Raw genomic sequence first — 20,526 nt, 5'->3', positions numbered from 1 at the left:
CAGCATCATCTGCAAAAAGCCTCGGTGAACTTCTGATGTCATCCACAAGGTCATTTATGTATATTGTTAATAGCAACGGTCCTATGACACTCCCCTGCGGCACACCTGAAATCGCTCTTACTTCGGAAGACTTCTCTCCATTGAGAATGACATGCTGCGTTCTATTATCTAGGAACTCTTCAATCCAATCACACAATTGGTCTGATAGTCCATATGCTCTTACTTTGTTCATTAAACGACTGTGGGGAACTGTATGGAACGCCTTGCGGAAGTCAAGAAACACGGCATCTATCTGTGAACCCATGTCTGTGGCCCTCTGAGTCTCGTGGACAAATAGCACGAGCTGGGTTTCACATGACCGTCTTTTTCAAAACCCATGCTGATTCCTACAGAGTAGATTTCTCGTCTCCAGAAAAGTCATTATACTCGAACATAATACATGTTCCAAAATTCTATAACTGATCGACGTTAGAGATATAGGTCTATAGTTGTGCACATCTGTTTGACGTCCCTTCTTGAAAACGGGGATGACCTGTGCCCTTTTCCAATCCTTTGGAACGCTACACTCTTCTAGAGATCTACGGTACACCGCTGCAAGAAGGGGGGGCAAGTTCCTTCGCGTACTCTGTGTAAAATCGATCTGGTATCCCATCAGGTCCAGAGGCCTTTCCTCTTTTGAGCGATTTTAATTGTTTCTCTATCCCTCTGTCGTCTATTTCGATATCTACCATTTTGTCATCTGTGCGACAATCTAGAGAAGGAACTACAGTGCAGTCTTCCTCTGTGAAACAGCTTTGGAAAAAGACATTTAGTATTTCGGCCTTTAGTCTGTCATCCTCTGTTTCAGTACCATTTTGGTCACAGAGTGTCTGGACATTTTGTTTTGATCCACCTACCGCTTTGACATAAGACCAAAATTTCTTAGGATTTTCTGCCCTAAGTAACCTACACAATTTATCAGCTGTTTACTGTCTGTCTTGCCATTCACATACTGATTGTACATTATTTTGGTCTTACTGTAATAAACCTTCAGGCCTCCTGTCATGTGTGTATGGTGCTCATAAATGAAAATAGTATGCTGTCAGAGTAATAGAGAAAAATCATCAGGTTAATGATGAATAAGTCAGATGCATACTACTTGCTGATTTATTCTATAACCGTCGACTGATTCATCCGAGAAATAAGATTTGAATGCAGCTATCCTATTTCATTATAACATCAGTAGAAATCTTCACCTTGAGACACAAACTACTATTGTAGTGTTCTGTACCATCAGCAAAAGAGGATCGGTTAAAGTTCTTCATACAGTGTAACGGGTCTGTTCTTCTGCTGTACAATAAACAGGCTCATGTCGCTTCACGTGTTAGTAGTAGAGTAGCATTTTGCAGTCATTGATTGACTTATACAAATCCATGAAATTTTCCTCCAGGTAGAGGCACTGGAAGAGGCCGCAGAAGATTGTGAGGTTGAAGGTGACTGTCAGGTCCTGGGCTCTTTGTTGTGCCAGGAAACTATACCAGGATCTCCTGCAGCTGTTCAGCCAACACAAGATGAGGAGACGGACTCCCAGATAGCTGCAGTGGATGAGATGCCATTTGCCAGTGTTCCTGGCTCCAGTCCTGGGCCAGCACGCACCAGCAGCCCGTCGAGGTGTCATTCGCGACCATCACCGCCCCCATCAGCTGAAGTATCTCTGCCGGTTCACCCAGCACCAGTTGCCGGTGTCTCTGGAAATAAGAGGGATGCTGCTCCTGTCATGGATAATACACCTCCAACCACACCTGACAGCAGTCTGTCCACAATATCTGAGTAAGTTTTGAAAATAAATTGTCAAAGGTTTGATTTAATGAGGTGAAAAGTGCTGGTGTTTTATTTTTTTGTACAACACACGCCTCATTCCAGGTTTACACTAGAAGCTACTCTGTAGAATATGGCTATTTAATTTCAGTAGCCAAGCAGAATTTAATTTCATCTCAAGTGTTTTCCTCTCCTAAAGTAAATGTTTATTGTGATTGTGTTGATGACACATGTTATGATGTATATGTATTCCTTTCTCCATTCATGGGTGTTACTGTAAATTGCCGAAAGTATCTCTTTACCTCACTTTCTAATAATTTATTCTCATGGTCTATTTAAACTATTTTTCTCACTATGAATGTTTGAGGCTTAGCAAAGCATTTAAGTATTTGGTAAATTTCTTCTTTTTCATCAGTGTTTTTAAAGAAATATCTAGCTCAATGCCTCAGTCAAAAATAGATAAAATTGCAAAACTTAAATTTTATACAACAATAATTTATAAATCTTAATGTTCAGTGACTGTACTGAACATCCATTCCTGGCTAATCAACACTGAAGTGAGAAGTTCATTAGACAACATAAGACGCACATTTCTTAATATGCTTTCTCAGCTTAATCTTCATTGTCCACAGCACTTTTGTTTAGCAGTGTTCTGTTTTGTTATTGCCACATAAAATGAATTTGTTCTAAAGCGTAATTTGCTACAATTGCCACCTCTTCATCAGATATAAATTTCTTTCTTCAGCTTACTTTGTGAGGGTAGGAAACAGGCAAGCCAAAATTTTCAGAAAAGTGTAGGTATTTTTTGAAACCCCTCTAGTGTCCTTCTGTCAGCACATCTGCTGATGTGAGAGTTCCCTTATTCTTGTGTAATTACAAACTTTTTGTGCCGATCTGTTGTACAATAAGAGCTTGTCATTAATTTATCCTTTTCCAAATAATTCTGATTATACCCTTCGTATCCTGTGGCTCTCTCTCTCTCTCTCTCTCTCTCTCTCTCTCTCTCTCTCTCTCTCTCTCTCTCTCTCTCTCCCCCCCTCCCACCTCCCCCTCTTCTCCCCCCCCCCCCCAAAAAAAAAATCAATATTTCCACAAATCGAATTATTCTCCCTTTTTACGTATTTTCACCTTTAACCAGGCCCCCAGTTTTGACCAGAGTTTAGTCTCCGGATTGAATTGGCATGTTAAATACATTCACACAATAATACAAAACAACCTTTTTAGTAATTGACACAGCACATTACTTTAAATGGATGCAGAGAGTTTAAAGCTCCTGATTTGGCTTCTAGATGGTTGTCCTTGTCATCTTACTTGACTATTGCTATGGTAATTACATTTAATTGGTTATTAATTTATTCTGTGACAGGAGTCACTAAGGTTAAACAGTTCATTGCCCTCTGAACCTATTATTGTTGTCTACTCACCAGACAGCTGGAGGTGAAACATATATGAAGGTTAAAGAAATATGCAAGCTTTTGGAGCCAATGGCTGCTTCTTCTGATAGAAGGGTTGAAGGGGAAGGAAGAGGGACGAAGGAAATTGGTCTGGCAAATTATAGGAGATGGAGAGTATTTGGAGAAATTGCTGAGGCCTGAGTGCCAAAGCACTCAGCCTCAAATTACATTTTCCTCACTGCCACGCCACACTGTCTGAGTGCGAGGAGCGGGAAGAGAGGAAAACGTGCTACATTTAAATGGCAGTATAGTTGTACTGCTTACGACTCAGTTTTATATTTCATATTCCTCAACAACATAGATCACAAACGGAAAAAGTTTCCAGTATTAATTATTTATTTTCGGTGTGCAGAAGAAATAATGTAATTCTTATCTGGTACAAACTATTGGCGTACGGACAATATCACAGAGTTTTGCACTCAAGTTGCCACATAATCATGACTTATTTAGTTTCATAATTGAAAAAGGGTTTTTCAGGCAAATATATTGATCAAAATAATGTAACCCTTTCGCAGCCTCATTATGGAGACACTATCTGAGGAAAGCAATGTAGACGGGCTGACAGTTTTAATGTAAAAAGATTTGTAATTAAAACTGGAATTACCTTGCAGGTCAATCAGTTACCTCTGCACATGCTGAGGAGTGCTTTCAACTGAAACAGCAAACGGTTTCGAAAACAGGTGTAAAACTGACAGTATCCCCAAAAACTTTGTAAAACTATTGTTGTAATGTTTTCAAGGCCACAGTGAATTCTTCAAAGCTCGCACTTTCTTCAATGCCAGTGAGTTAAGGGAACTGGATTTTCGTTGTCAAAATGTGTCCCTTCTACAATGTGTGTGGTCTTTGTTTTTCTTTTTAACGCATCGCTATCACATCAGAAAGAAGTGAACCATGCAATGTCTTACTGTGGGCAGTGTACAGTCAAGTCAGCTTAATATGCGTAGCCTGCAGCCCATTCCATATGTTCTAAATTTTGTTCATGCATGCCTTTTTCCTTCTTAAATTCAACAATAGCGAGATTTAAATCTGAAAATCATTCCAGACCTGCCCCTTAACTTAACAAAAGCACTTTGCAGTGGTATATGAAGTCCCCCTTACTCTCTGTTCATTTCCATTGAAAACCTTTGCAACTGAAAATGGCATAGTGTGTATGACTTCGGAAGTTTTACTATTCATACCACCAATTTCTTCCAAGTGCCCCATGCCTGCAAATTTAGCACAAAGTGCTTCTAGGTGTACAGAACAATCAGTCTCGTGTGTTGATCGTTTTGCTCTTTCATTGTCATCTAAAAATTTAAATTATTTCTACGTGGTATTATAATGTCATTTTGTAGCAAATAAACAGTACACATCCCTTATGCAAATAGAGAATTCTCATCCGTCTTTTCTGTCGTTCCCATTCATTTTAAAGGTCTGTGACAGTAGATTGCTAGACTGCCTCTTTCTGTGAACATCCTTCCCACCATGAACAAATTGTGAAGGGTTAACAGCACTGACATCACAGTTCTGCCGAACTCTGAGTGTTATGCTGACTGCAGAATACCACAGTGCAATGCTAAATGAAATGTCACACTGTCCCCGGATACTTCCGAAAAGTACCGAGCAAAGTCAAGTGACAGGCTGGGCCTTGGCCTGCATGCAGTCTGCACACACTGCATGCATGAAGTTTGGCACACCATGGCCAGCCCTGATCTAAACCAAACAAGGAGCTGAAGACCGCTTCAAGTGACCCATAAGAGATGTTTGTTTGTCTGCCTCTCAAAAGTAAAGTAGTTGCCTGTAAGTATAAAGTTTATTAAGGTGAACAGGAAGGAAATCTTAGATTTGGAATCAGGTGGGCACTGATCGAGGTAATGTCCAGCAACAAACAGACCATGTATGTGGGGGGGGGGGGGGGGGGGGAGTAGTTGGTATAGAGGGAGGTGGCATCAGTGGTGACAAGCACGGTGAGTGATGGGAGTGAGATGGGCACAGATTTCAGATGATCTAGGGAATGGTTCATTTCTTTAATATAGGAATGATGTCTTTGTGCTATAAGTTGCCGGTGTTGATCTGTGTTATAAGCTGCAGGTGTTGATCAAGTAAGGTAGATATATGTTTGGTGAGTGCCTTGAAGCCAGCAACTGCGGGACAGCCAGGGTGATTGGGTTTGTGGATCATAGGAAGAAGGTAAAAGGTATGGGAGTGTGGTTTGTGTGAGGTGATAAGTTATAGGGACTGAGGTTTTAGTCCTTGTGATGGAGCAGGGGTTTTAAGGAGGGACAGTTGGTCAGTTTGTATCACGGGGATGGGATCTTGATGACAGATGCTGTACATAGTTGTCAAGACAGCTGGGTAGATCCTCTCTTGCATACTCCTGTTGGTCAAGTACTACAGTGGTAGACACTTGTCTGTTAGTCAGCTGGGAGGATAATGGAGTCACCAGTTTCAGGGAACAAAGAGCCTAGATTGCTGCAGAGGAAAGTTTAGGGTCATGTTGTAGGGACCTGAGAAAGAGTTGTTATGCAGTGCTGGATGTTAGGAGTTCTTGGAAGGTTGAGAAGTGTGATTTTGAGGTAATGATAGTGGATCGAGTTAGAATCATGATCAGAACTGTTCGAGGCTGGGTTCAATGTCAGCTTTGCTGTTGGAAAGGTTTTGGGGTTGGACTGCAAAGTTATGTTTCCAGTTGATGTTACATGTGAAGCAAAGCAGGTCTTTCACCAAAACAGCATGGTTAAGTGAAGGATTGTTGCTGAAAGTGAGACCTTTGGATAATACATATAATTCAGGAGGTTGAGAACATTGCACTGTTGTGATTGGTTCTTGTAACAATGAGTTTTAATTGCTGTGGGAGGCAATGGTGAAGGCTGGGGCATGTTAAGAAGGTTGGCCAAGCTCGTTCATAGGTGGGGAGTGATGGTTGACAGCTGGAGAGGGACAGAAACAGAAACACTGTTTTCTGACCTGTCTTAGTAAGTCTTTCATGATGTTTTGTCAGTAATCTATGTCTTGCGTATCTTTCACTATTAAGCTGTCAGTTTTTCAAGTCTCGTTTGGTGCAGTCCTTGACAACCATCCAGTAAGTACCCCTTGACCCAGGCTTCTGGGCAACTTTCCTGAACTTTCCCCATATCCTAAACCTCTTCAATTCAGTTGCCTTCATCCCTCTTCCTTCCCATTCAACCCTTTTGTCAGAAGGGGCAGCCACTGACTCCTAAAAGGTTGCACATTTCTTTAACCTTCATATATGTTTCCTCGTGCTGTCACTTGGTGAGTAGATTTTGTCTATCCAATTACGCAATATTTTCAAAAATAGATTATTTTGGCTTGTATGTTGTTGTTGCCTGTGTTGTTTCCCAACTTTAAATTTTTCATAACCAGGATAAATACAGTAGAGAATCATTTTGTGTTGCATTTTTGTTCACAAGTTCTCGTCAAACAGTAAGTGCATTGTATTGTGGTTGCTAATGTTACTAATTGCTCAAACAGTTGCCCCAGAGATGTATGTGTGGAGTATTCCCCATATAATTGTAATCATGTAATCACTTCATTTTACATGTTGAGTGCGTATTCATAAAGTCAGTTCAAAATGTTATAGTATAGGCACTTTGTTACCTACTTCCTCAGGCTTACTGGTTCCTTTACAAATAGAGCAGTTGATATAAATTATGTGGTAATTAATCTGAAGGTCATTATTTCAATAAAATGTTTGGAGACATACAAACCATTAAGTTATTGTATTAAGTAGTTCACTGCTACTTAGAACAAAACTGATTGAATATAGTTGTTTTATGTATAGGTTAGGTTTGTACATAATCTTGCACTGTGTACAGCTTGATTTTGAAATACTGCCCTAAATATTGGTGACGCTTTTTACAATACGAATTGAACAAATTATTTTCAAGCTTCAAAGGAAGATGATTTATTTGTGGAAAGACAAATAATAACTTTTATAAATTTATCATTTACAGTTTTCTTTCTTGTGATTTACATCAGTTAGTGTACTCTTTACTTTTAGATAATGTGTAAAATTATTCTTCCTACACCTTTAATGTAAGTGATTGGTTTAAATAAAAATTAAAGAGGTAATGATTAACCTGATTTTTTACACCAGTTTGTTCTCTGTTTCAGTGAAAGAGGAGGGCTATCACCAAATCTGGATAATGACAGCTCTAAGTCTCATAGAGACTCTTTTGAAATTGATTTGGATAGTTGTGCTGATGGAACAAAAGGAGAGCATTTCAGTGAGGATGGTAGGTTTATTTCTCATTTTTTTCCTTTACCGTCTGTCTGTAAATAAATGGTTTCTCATCATCTACATCTGTACTTTACCAGCCATCCTTCCCTACTCAACACATGGGTAGAATGATGGTCAGTAAATCTCCGTATGAGCTCTAATTTCCCATTGTGGCAATTTCATGAGACATTTTTGGGAGGAAGTAATACGTTGCACAATTCCAGAGGGTGCGTGTTCGTTGTACATACTGAATATTTGTACTGAGTGAGGAAGAATGTGGTTCAATCTGCCATGTATTAAAAAAAATTATTCTTTTTGCAGATGATGACAATGAACAAAATCCCCCCCCTCTCTCTCTCTCTCTCTCTCTCTCTCTCTCTCTCTCTCTCTCTCTCTCTCTCTCTCTCTCTCTGCTGCTGCTGGAAAAGGGGAACAATAAGGTGCAGAATGTGATAGTGACTGCTTATGGGATACGTATTTCCAGTTACAAGCAAGGGATGAAGTTGCACTAACCTATGTATTTCATTGTTCATAATCTAATGTAAAAACCAACTACATGGGTGACAAATTAATTACTACAGTAATTTCATTATGCACAAATTCACATGTGCATGTGTTGTTTGAATGGATAGTGCAATTTTGTAAAGGAATACATATTAAGTGAAGAATTTGTAACTGATACTCTTTTCCTTTGGGGTCGTATTATTAATACAGACAGCTCAAATTATAAGGTATTGATTAGAAACAGTTTTTCTTGTCTTCCTGTTCACTCTATTTTTTAGCAGTTGGGAAGTAAAAATATTGTTTCATGGTTCCATTTTCAGATTCGCTATTAAACATAGAAGTTCCAAGTGAATGCCAGCAACAGTTACCACGTACGCCAGCTGGTACTTCTCCCCTGGCTGAATCTACAACAACAAGTGGCAAAAAGCGCCGGAGAAGCAGAAAGCGTTCAGAATGTGGCGAGACAAGCGCAAAGAGGCCAAGGGCAGGCCGCAGTCCTCGTCACAGCATTTCAGTTGCAGTCTCTTCAGATTGGATAGGTGGTAATAGCAGTGCAAGTGACCGTGAAAGAGACAGACGGAACAACATTAATGGTGGCAGTGATAGTGATGAGCTTTCAGAGAGTTCAGCAAGTGGTATTGCTCCTGACAGCACTGCAGCTACTCGTTCCCCCCGCCCTTCAAAGTACAACTTTTATGTGGAACTTGGTAAGTAATGTTTGCAGTGCTTATTTAGATCATTGTTTGTTTGGTTAATTAATTCAGCCACTCATGATCTAAATCACATAATTGTGTTGACTTTTTACGTCCTTTTTCCTTTAGTCAATACTTCATCATTTGCGGACTCAGTTTGTTCGCTCTCTCGAGAATATACGTTGTGTTCCTTGTGGTCTCTCATTGGATAGGAGCACCATTAACTGATCTCTCATTGTTCATTATTTGCTGAATGAGATCGTTCAATTTTCAGCAAGTACTAAAAGTGTAAAGCCTTTCATGTTTAGTTTTCAACTAAATGTGTAAAGAGTCAGCTTCTTTTTTATTTCTGTGGGCTTAATGAAGTTCATGATATTTCCATTCAGATGTTACAGTGAAGTTACTGTTGACACTCTTTTTATTAAAGTTGGGATAACAGTGATCTGTAACATGTAAAGTAGCTGAAGGTCTGTTTGGTTGTGAATTGGCAAAGTGTGTGGTATGACAATCTCGTGCGCTCATTTTGCGCTCCATAATTACATTTACATTCTGATGAAACTCCTTTCTTCCCTGCTTTGTTTTGTATTTTCAAGTTTTTAATATGTGTGAAGTTGAAGTTGATATTAACAAGAATGTCCCTGCCCAAAAACTATTGTGGTAATGATAATAAGATTGTTGTAAACGTGATTGTATGTTGCCCTTGTCACCATTGTGGCTATAAAGTGCTCATGGATAGGTCCTTTCGTAACAGCATCACTGTTCAAAGCTGAATAGTTGTATAGTATTGTTCACTATTTCCATAAATATTCGTAACACTGCCCTGTCCTTTGTCCAGCTAAAAGTAGAATGTTGCATGTGATGTATTCAGTTTTTGAGGAAATTTAAAAGTTAAAATTTCATTTACGCTTTTCTGATAGCTCCAGAATTGGATGGTTCCCAGCGGATTGCTCTGCTTCAGCAAAAACTTCAGGAGCTGCGGAAGACCTATATGAATGTAAAGGCAGAACTGGCATGTATAGATAGGCGGCGGAAGAAGCTGAGGCGAAGAGAACGGGAAGGTATGTATTGGCTGAGATACAGGTTGATACAAAAAATACCAATATGAACAGTTTGCTTTTGATCATGTATTTTTAGGTCATTTGAGAGAATTTGTTGTAGGATTTGCTTTTGTAAAACGTCTAAACATAAAACTCTAATGTTGTAAATACAATTTTGTGTTAATAATGTAATAAATGCAAAACTTAGTTGCTGTTTGTCACAATGTTTCTTAATTACTGCCAGTAAATTTCTTCAACTGTTAATAAGTCAGTAAGTAAAATTTCACAGAGACAGAATGGCTGGCCAGTACTTATCTCCAACAATTACAATTATGTAATTATGTCTCCTTGAAATTTTACATGTTGTCTCAAGTGACTTTTTCTTTGGAATAATAAATAACTCTGTACTTAACATGTTTCAGCAGGGAACAGCCTTTTATTTTTTTTACATTTTCGGATCTAAACACTTCACACACAAAAACAATGACATCAGTGTAAACTGGAGCAACATTTGTTAAAGAAATTTGATGGATAATTAATTGAAACATTTGACTGCAATACCTGTAATATAATTCGTCAAAAAGAAATAAAATCCACAAGATGTGAAGCAGATTTATTTTCACTTAGATTTTGATCCTTCCACCTGTACCTTCTAGAGATTGTCCAGTTGGTGGTTTGAAAGCTGAAACACTTCAGACAATTTTTTATTTTCTAACTCCTCATGTTATTGAAATTGTATCAACGGATTATTAACTTCATTTATCTTAAACTATTCTCCTTTCCAGTGATTGAGCTACAGGAAATAAAAAATCATACTTTAGAAATTTTGAGACTTGAGTAACTGCCCTGTTCATCTCTACATTGCTGCTGCTTTGAATCAGTTATTTAAAAAGTGTCTGCAGCATAATTCAGATCCTACAAAAATGACAAAATGAGCTCTCATCAAACTATTGAAGATGGGTTCAGCATTGGTTAAAGACAGAAGGGATGTTTTTATAATAATAAAAAAACTATTTCTTGTTAACAGTACTTGGTTACATGCTATGGAGTTTCATGTAATGCATATTGATGGAGCAGTGAGAACCTGCATTAATAGTGATTCCATTGTTTATTTTGGTGGGTACATTGTCATGAAGTGTAGATATTAATGTATTTCACATTATATGAATCATTTGAGAGTTTGTATTGTTCACCCGAGTAACTCTATTCTGACCTTTCATAGTTTCACAATATAGTGATCACAGAGAGTGTAAATCATTCTGGCATGAGAGAACAACCTGCAGACAGTTCTTGTTTTTATTTTTCCTTGAAATGGGAAAAATCAGTTTCATTGTGTAATCATGTGTATGGGTTGATGTTGTGGAGGAACGTTTGCATGCAACTTAAATGTTGCTCAGACAGTGGGGAAAATGTATTAAAGTATAACGTTGGTGGAATAATAGCAGAAAATGGAGTGAAAAAGTTTGTCACAATGACAATGTTATTTTTGTAGTAAATAAGACCTCATCTTAAAATAAATATTAACACCCTGCTGCTAATGGATTAAGTTGTTGCTACATTACTGAATAGGAATTGTGTACATCACTCAACAACTGGACACATTACATTCTTTGCTTATCAAATCAGATTAACAGTTTATTGAATGACTGGAAATTTTCTTTCCAGAAAAAGCTGCAAAACAGGAAGTCACTTGCTCATGACGACAGCAGGAATGCTCTTCAAGTCTGAACTGCCCGAGTGAAATGAAATAGTTTTCTATTTTGTGTATGTATATATTATACATAGACATTATACAAAGTAAAAACATATTTTCTTGGCAAATGTACAAAGTTAGTTTCTCAAACATTTACTAATGTTTTGATGTCTCTAACCATTAATGATTCTTTTTTTAAACTGTTGAGATGTGGAGTTCCATTAAAGCAATATTTTACTCATATTGCTGCAGTTGTGAATGTATGTTGTATTATATGATGATATTTTTAACTGAAAGAAAACCATTTCCAACAAGCTCTTTGTTAGAGAAAATAGATTGTAAAGTTTACACTCAGATTTAGTTTTATATGCTGAATTCATTACTGTCTGTAATTTTAAATTAAGTGCAAAATCATCGGGCACCGATAAGAGTGAATGGGAAAAAGTTGAAAGTTAGAGAGTTTTTATATGAAAAAGAAAATATATGTATACATATATTTATATTTTTATGTAATGCTGACAATTCTCCATTGTGAACGGCACAAAACTGATTGTATTTATTTGCAGTTCCTTTAAATGTTCTTTCGTATCTCACGTTCATTATTTTACAGTGTACAGTTTGAATCGTGACCTATGTACAATATCATGTAATTATAACAGTATATTTTATTTTTAAAATAATTAACAATTAAGCAAATATTTTGTGAAAATTTATTCTTGTTTGTATCAGTTTTGTCTTTGTTGCTTCCTTCCAATCTTTCTTTCTGTCTTTCTTTTATCTTTTTGAATGTACTGACAGTATTGCAGCAATTCATGTATTGTAGTTTTATTGACATTATAATTTGAAATAGAACAACTTTTACATTTCATGTGTGTAAACTTTTACTTTATTGTAAGCAGCTGAATATTTCCATTGAGATCAGTCATAGTTCACTCCATATTGGAAAAAAAAGCTAATAAAACTACCATGTAAAGAACCTTTTTTTCATATAGTCGTATAAACAATAAAACCAACAGGTTACATTCGCCAGCTCTGTGCAGTTTTGCTCCCACTGTTCTCCAGATTACAGTCCCACTTGTTGGGTCATCCTGCTACCTTCTACATCTGGTGCTTTGATGTGATTATTAGATCATGCTACATAGTTAATTCCAAATAAGGTAATGAAAGAACAGTTCGTGAAATATAAACACTGTAAGGAGTGAAAGTAGCAACTCACTGAAAGCATGTTCATGTGCACACTCTAGCTCTGAAGAGTTCTTTGTGTGAAATGCTAGCAATATTTTCAGCCTTGTTTATGTTCCTGTCAAAAGATTTCAGCCTTGTTTATGTGCTCATTAAAAGATTTTCCCATGTCACATTTATATCTCTACATATCCATCCTCTGCTGCTGTCTCATGTTCTACATCTTTTCTCCCCCATCCATCTTTTCTCCTGCATCCATCCCCCTCCCTATATGTTCTTTCTCACTTAGCCTCTTTTCAACTCAGAATATAAACTATTCAATGAGTTGTTATCATTACTCAATCCATAATTTACGTAATTGGTTCTGATTTGTATGTTGTCTGCTTCCATTGAATGTGGTCCTTAGTTTGGTGTTGTGCAGTACAGACATGCATTGAACTGATACTCTAACAAACAATTTTACTTTAGCCCCATACTGCAGAACAATACTGCAGCAATAAAACATAAACGAGTAGGGAGAAAACCAAAATAAAATTTAAGTTGCAAAGGAAATGCGCCATTTATGACAACAAAACACCATGCACACACAAGCGTCTGCCAACAGAAAAATATGCCAAAGGCTTTAGATCGAGTACTATGCAAGACTTCTAACAACAAACTGCTTTCAATGAGCACGACGTCACAGCAGTTCACATTAGGTTCGTTTGAGCAGTTGCCAGCAGGTTCAGTCACATGCGCAGCTGATTCGCATATGTCAGTACCTAGTCCCATTTCTGCCTACTTGAAGTGTGTCGGTTACCTGTACCAGCAGTAGCAACAAGCAGCCAGATGCCATCCAGAAAAATTTTCCTGGTGTGCCTAAGCTGCCAGATTTGCGTATGTGCAGAGCAGACTGAGTTGTAGTGGGGAGAAGGGTAGTGTTCACGTGCCCCGTGTTTACATTTAGTGGGTTTGCTAGTTTCCTCTTCATTTACAGCTCTCGCGTCAAATGAAAACAAAATGGATTTCTGTGGCCAGGAGCTATAAAGTGAATTACAAGTCACATAATTATGGAAGGCTAAAATATATTATTAGTTTTGGTTTTATGATTTTTATTTTTATTTTTTTTTTTTTTTTTCAAAGTTTTTGGCAGTCAGGTATTGCCTTGCAGAACAGTGAAGTTATTTTTGTGAGTTTTCTAAAGAAAATTGGCTTTCATTAATCTTTTCTGCAGATACTGTCAGTTTATTTGAAACACTGTTGGCTAGAATCAACTGTTTGCTGAATTTCAAGTGCACATTTTTATCTTCTTACACATATGGCATTATGCCATAATAAGGAACCAAACACGAGATACTACAGTAGTGGTACTCCAAGAAAATTTGCATCCCATAAACCACACTGAAAAGCGTAATACCATGTTGGGCCCACTACGTCTTGAACCTGGGCATACAAATGTTTACTTTGAGCTCAGTTATGCATTTTAGTATGATTTACAAAGTTCCGATGATCTTGGAGTATCCTCTGATGTCATGTTGTTGTTGTTTTTGTGACGTAATTGAAGATCTTATGGTATACACATACGACCATATGGGCTTCCAAACTCATCACAGCAGCTCATGCACAGTAATGTTTTCTGGTGCGTTCTGACAACTGCTGAAACGAATTCTAACAGGTCGCGGGAAAATATTGGGAATGTTTGTATGAAAAGTGTTACTTCCAAAGTAAATTTCATTTTACACAAGATGAATTATGTTATGTGTGCGAATGTACTTTAAATTTCTTAAATCACAGAGCATTTGATTTTCATTTAAAACTTAACACTGAGAACCAGACAATTGGAAGAAGACCAGACATGTATGTCGTCATTTAAAATTTTAGTGGCACATTAGTTTGATGTGTCTTGAAGTGGACCACAAGCAAAAAAAAGACAAATATTATATGTGAAAGCCGAGCTTTTCTTGTAGCAACGCTGTGTATATTAATTTAAACCATTAACTTTACTTTTCCTATTTGTGTGGGCACGCTGCTTAACAGCATTTCACCCCTCCCCCCCAACCTCCACCTCCCGGTTTGTTTTCTAAAGTGCCGGAACGTTCTACGCTTGTGTATAAAACCTTAACCGCTCAAAGGATTGATAAGTTTTGCAGTTCCAAGGGAATATGTACTGTCACTTCACGGAAATCCAGGATTTTTTTTTTTTTTTTTTTTTTTTTTTTCCTTCCCCTTGTCGGTGTATTCACCCTGATTTAGAAACAAATTATTGTCTAGATTTTAATTTTAAGAAGTGCTTGAGGTAAGGAAAATCATCACAGAAATCTAAAGGCGTTGGAAGTAACAGTGACGAGTAGGAAAACCTCAAATTCCTTAGTATTAATGTGTAGTTGCTGCTAATCACTGGCCAAAGAAGAGAGAATCAAAAGAAATGCCAGTGCAAATGGAAATGAAAGGAAAACAACAAGAGAGAGAGCTGCTGTTAGAATGCATAAAATAAATATAAAAGGTGGTGAAGGAAGGCCGTGGGAGAGAATGCTGATACAACAGTGGAAGAAACTGGTGTAAATTAATAACAGATGGGCTGCAAGGGCCAAGTGTATGTTGATGGGCTATTTATTTTCTCCATTGTTTGGAAACACTTTAGTTTGCAGCAGTGATGAGGTGAACAGTAAAACAAATTGTGGTGTTTGTTAGGCCCATAGCACCCCTTCAAATGGACAACAGTTGTTGCTGGCATAGGCAGTTTGTTCACAGTCAGCCTTTGATACTTTCAAAATGTTTAGGCATTGTTGACACTAGCTTTAACACTGTTTTGATGATTAGAGGCTGTGAACATTTTCTTGTTTGACCTGCTCATTTACTGTGTGATGTGCGTAAGATAAAACCAGTACCAGTTAGAAATAATTCTTCAAAGTGTTTTCTGCAATGGTTAGCTAGATTCATGACTATTAAATACACAGTAAACAAAGAAGGGAACTCCATAATTCCCCCCCCCCCCCCCCCCCTTGTCTGTTATGTTCTCCTCCAGAATGGTTCATGTATGTTCATGTATTGACACGTGACTTGACACCTTGTGTTTGTACTTGCTATACTGTTGCAGGAAGCCTGCATAATTTTGAGCTCATTTGTGTTTTAGACATCTCTGTATAAATAATTTTTTGTGAATATAAGACCACTCAGAGACAATGAAAGAAGGGAGGGAAGGTTGGGGTAGACGTTATTCTCAGAACAATATGTGAATGTCAGGTATGTATCCCTCAAAATCTCAAAGAAATGCAGAAATTTGTTCATTTATGTCAATTCAAGAAAGAAAACAAATTAGCTAATGCTTTTAGCATTCGTGCACCAACAGTCTAACATTTCAGTTTACAACATAGAAGATGGCTTTGTCCTTCTCACATTCAAGGAAGGCCAAATGAAGAGAATCTGAGAACAAGTATATGATCTACAGGAAATCACCACAAAAGTAAAAAAGTTAATAAATATAATTGTTTTACATATATTGCTAGTTATCTACAGCTAACATGTTGCTACCTTTGTGAAAGAAGTCTGTAACAAGTTGTTTTAGTAGTTAATAGGATGTGACTTCTGCCAAGAGCAACATTATTTATGTGAGCACTGTGTAAGGAATAGACTTAGTTGATTTTTACAAAATTAGTGATTGCCAAGCAGCATGTCAATTGTAGATTAAAATAATCTTCATTATATTGGGTATGATCCCAGTGAGAGATGAAAAGTTACCTTCAAGTACATGGTGTACATTTTAGCATCAATCACTTTGAAAAATTGGATTTGATTAAGCAAATCAGAAATGTCAGTGGTATGAAATTATAAAGCTGCTGAAACCTTGCCACAGGTAATGTTATTGTCCATAAAGAGAAAGTTGCCATCACCCAAAAAAGAAAACAGAGCTAAGTACAGTTATATCTCAGGAAGAAAGAGAAGGGAAGAATAGAGCAAATTAAGATTTGGTGCAATAGTATAGTGTGAAGAGAGGAAAGGGTAGCTATAACTTAATAACAACTACTTCAAAGTAATGGGCAACAATTTCTTGAATTGTCTGATAAATCAGATGTTTTGTATTTTATGATCACAGTGCTAAGCAGGTATTAAATATTCAAAAATTAGGTAGAAAAAGGAGTCAGTTTAACATAATGCTTCAGAGTGAACCACCACTGACCATGCTTTCATGAACTTCCAAGCACACTTACAGTTGTGTGATGATTAAATGAAAAGCATACAAAAAGATTTTGGAATTACTCTTCAGTCCAGGTAAAGAGTCTTTTCATCCACCACAAAAGAATGTGAGCAAGGTAGAAGTTTTCCAGTAATAATTTAACTCTGTTAAGAGAAAAGCAAAGTGAAGGCAGCAATGAAACTGGCTGTATTTGTGCAGCAGAAAGATGACATGTACGAAGGAATTTACCACTGAAGTTTTGTAGGGTTTGGTTGCTGGGGTTCTGCCAAAGAGCAATTGTCATTGTTTATGGGTAAGTTTTTCATGTATTAGAGCCAACTGAGTGGTAATCTGTATCAATTAATTCAGATGTTTTTGGAGTCCCAAGAGCTCACTTTGAGAATAGCTCTGGACAGTTACAATATCATTTGTCTATGTAATTAGAGGTCAGCACATGAGCTCTGGGGAATCACTTCATAAACTCAGCTAGAGATGGAGCATCCATTGTTGCCATGGCCATATTCTTACTCTGTTTGTACATCTGATGTTCAAAGGTCAAATGGTTTTTTGCCATAGATGGAAATTTTCAATGCAAGAGTTAAGGTTTTCAAATGTTTGGTTTTAGTGTGCACTATTTGGGAAATGTTTATTAGATTATAGCAGCAGGCAGACAGTACATGGCAAATAATGATGCAAAGGAAATATAAATGGTGTGGGCTAATGTTTCGTACTGTCTAAGATAGGCCTGGCAAAGCATGGCTCACAAGACATTCCCTCCCAGCACGTGCTTCCCTCTCCGGCTCTATTTGCACTGTGTGGTCATGGCCATGCCACAGCATATGATGCACTTGTTTATCTGCAGTCACGAGGGGTAGCATCTTCCTTCAACCACTTCCTCAAAGCATACTGGTATGCTCTTGCACCTTGACAGGCATTGGTTGCGCTTGGCAATTTATTCCAATTTGCTCTCAATATCTGTCTACTGCTCAGGCTGTCATTTTGGTTGCTACTGTGGCTATTATTCTGGTTTTGATTCTGGTTATTATTGTGGCTGTTGCGGCTTTTGTAAATGTCACAAAAAAACCTAGAATCTGTGTTTTCAATGATGTTCAGTAAACAATTTTGATGAAAAATCCAAACATTTAATGTGGAAAAACAAATGATGTATGACGGCAGATAGGCAATGGTTTGATAATCAAGAGGAGCTGCAGTTGAAAAGATACCACTTCTGGGTATCCACAATTTCCCAAAACAATTTGTAATAAATACTTTAATAGTACCTTTACTACAGCAATGGTTAAACCCTTCTTCCATCTTTATGCAATTGTAGTGCCTACTGACCTTGCCCCTGAGAAGAAGTTAATGTTAACAAAGGGAGTCGATGTGTCACAAAACATTACTTCATACTGCTGTTTGTAATCCATAAGCTGTTACAACAATGGTTGTCTGAAGATTCATTTACTCCTATTTTTTCCTCCTACTTTTACCAAGTGCAGTGGCATAGTAATTAAGAGATTAGTTTTCAGTCCAGGAGGAGAATGGTTCGAATCCCTACTTGGACATCCAGATTTATGTTTCCTGTGGTTTTCCTAAATAGCTCCAGGCAAACACTGGGTAGTTTCTCCCATGAAGACATAGCCATTTTCCTTCTCCATCCTTCAATCAGAGCTTGTTCTTGTCATCAATGGAATGTTAAATTGTAACCTACCCAACTTATTTCTGCTTTGATTTTCTATTGTTATGTTTATTTGCAACAATTCCAAAGTGTGTCATTGTTAGCATTCTTTGCTTCTCAGGAGTTCACTACTGTACAACCCTTGCAATGTGCAAAGAAGTTTTGGAGGACACAGGAAATTGTCTGAGCTGGATTGTTTATGTAAGCAACAGTGAATGGTAAGTTCATATTTAACCTAATTTTGTCAGGAAATTAGTGATATAAATCAATAAACTGAACTCAAAGTTGGACATCAGTACTGCTTGAAAATGAAACCAGAGTGGCATGGAACTGTGGCAGTACTGAGGTGTTTCCTTAGAAACATAAACAAAATCAGTCATGGTAGATGCGTAAAGCAGCCATGCAAAGCCCAAGTTAACTGTCACATTGAACGGGCTGTAGTTTGTTTTCCAGCTGGACAGAATTGAACACAGTATTTCATTTAGTACCGGACCATTAATGTTTATTTCTGGCACTAGCATATCACTTTCATTCATAGGAAATTGCTTAATTGTGAGATCAAGACTTAATTTTTTTCTGTGAACTAGTTGTAAGATTTTCCAGAGATCATAAGGGCTGTACTGGGAGTGGGTGAGTTTCACCTTGTAATTGCTATGTTTGTGTCACCAGGAATCATAGTTTTTATATAGTACTTCAAAATAATTGAAAGGTCATTTATCCAGATTAGGAACAGGAGTTAACCCGAATTTTATGTTCGTCCAGTTTGAGTTTATGTTAATTCGTTGCAAATTTAGTCAGTGTGATTCTTTCGTGTTATGCAGGTAAACCCCACCCAGTTAAGAGCGGCACCATTAATGCCATAACGTTTTAGTTTCCCACACAGAAGAACTTTATGATCGACACAATCAAAGGATTTAGCATGGTAGTTTTTGTAGTTACCCCTTCCAAGACTTCATTTATGAGATCATACACTGCTTTCACCACAGACAATCATTAATTAAAGCTAAACTGCGTGACATTTACAAACAATATGTTATGCTGTGGGAATTGAGTCAGTATTTAATTGTGTGACAATTTGTAAAAAGAATGAGGTGAGTGGAATAGTTCTGTTTCAAAGATTATTTCTTATTTCCATTTTTATAAATGGGCTTCACTACCATGTATATAAACATGTAGGGTAGCACACCTCAGTTCATTGGCCAGTTACAAAGGTTACTCAAGAATGGTGCCGCAACGTGAGCACAGAATTTTAATACTCAGCTAGAAACATGATAATTGCAAGAAGAACTACACCTAGTAGAGACATGATCAGTTTTACAATCTCTTGAAGACTGTACACTGAGCAAAGGGAAAGCAATATGCTCATATATGGATGACAGTAGCATCATGGACACAAGGTATAAAAAGGCAGTGCATTGCCAGAGCTGTCATTTGCACTCAAGTGATTGCTGTGAAAAGATTTCCTATGTGGTTATTGCCGTACAATGGAAATTAACAGACTTTGAATGCAGGATCGTAGTTGAAGCTAGACGCATGGGACATTCCATTTTGCAAATTGTTGGGGAATTCAATATTCTGAAATCACATGTGTGCCAAAAATACGAAACTCCAGGCATTACCTCTCACCATGGACAATGCAGTGGCTGATGGCCTTCACATAACAACTGAGAGCAGTGGGTTTTCATAGAGTTGTCAGTGCTAACATGTGTAGAAGTATGAAACCAGAATTTGGTTCCAATAACTACGCATCTGTTGTTTGAAACAGATAAACAATATTTTATTTAAAATAATCTCCATTGCTATTTATACGTTTCTCCCACCTCTCCAGCAGGCTATGAATGCCACACCAAAAAACATTTCTTCCTTTGAAGCGAGCCATTTTCATATGAACTGAAGTGTTGTTCAGCAAGAGTGTGTCCCATTGGTGCAAGTAAATCATAATCGGACAGAGCCAAGTCTGGAGAATAAGCCGCATGCCCTAGTATTTCCCAAATGAGTGCCTCAATCGTTTCCCTGACCCATTTTGCTGTGTGTTGTGGGGCATTATTATGGAGCAATATGACTTTGTGTTACCTTTTTCCCATATTCCGGTCATTTTTCACGTAATGTGTGATTTAAAT

The 20,526-nt window shown here is 37.6% G+C and overlaps 1 protein-coding gene across 2 annotated transcripts in view; it reads left to right on the top strand.

The window, feature by feature from the left end:
* LOC126169809 (uncharacterized) overlaps positions 1 to 12,654 on the top strand; it is a 149,484-nt gene extending 136,830 nt beyond the window's left edge. Inside the window, exons 19-23 of one of the 2 annotated variants that reach the window (XM_049920674.1) lie at positions 1,430 to 1,809; positions 7,365 to 7,486; positions 8,295 to 8,681; positions 9,584 to 9,724; positions 11,369 to 12,654. In XM_049920674.1, coding sequence (XP_049776631.1) covers positions 1,430 to 1,809; positions 7,365 to 7,486; positions 8,295 to 8,681; positions 9,584 to 9,724; positions 11,369 to 11,403 — 1,065 coding nt within the window. In that variant the 3' untranslated portion in view covers positions 11,404 to 12,654. The remainder of the gene's footprint in view (positions 1 to 1,429; positions 1,810 to 7,364; positions 7,487 to 8,294; positions 8,682 to 9,583; positions 9,725 to 11,368) is intronic. The other variant, XM_049920673.1, reaches the window with a different exon arrangement.
* The last annotated feature ends 7,872 nt before the right edge of the window (positions 12,655 to 20,526 follow it).

The sequence above is a fragment of the Schistocerca cancellata genome, chromosome 1, assembly GCF_023864275.1.
Source record: "Schistocerca cancellata isolate TAMUIC-IGC-003103 chromosome 1, iqSchCanc2.1, whole genome shotgun sequence".
In the NCBI taxonomy this organism is placed as follows: domain Eukaryota; kingdom Metazoa; phylum Arthropoda; class Insecta; order Orthoptera; family Acrididae; genus Schistocerca; species Schistocerca cancellata.
This window is presented reverse-complemented; position numbering and strand designations above follow the sequence as displayed.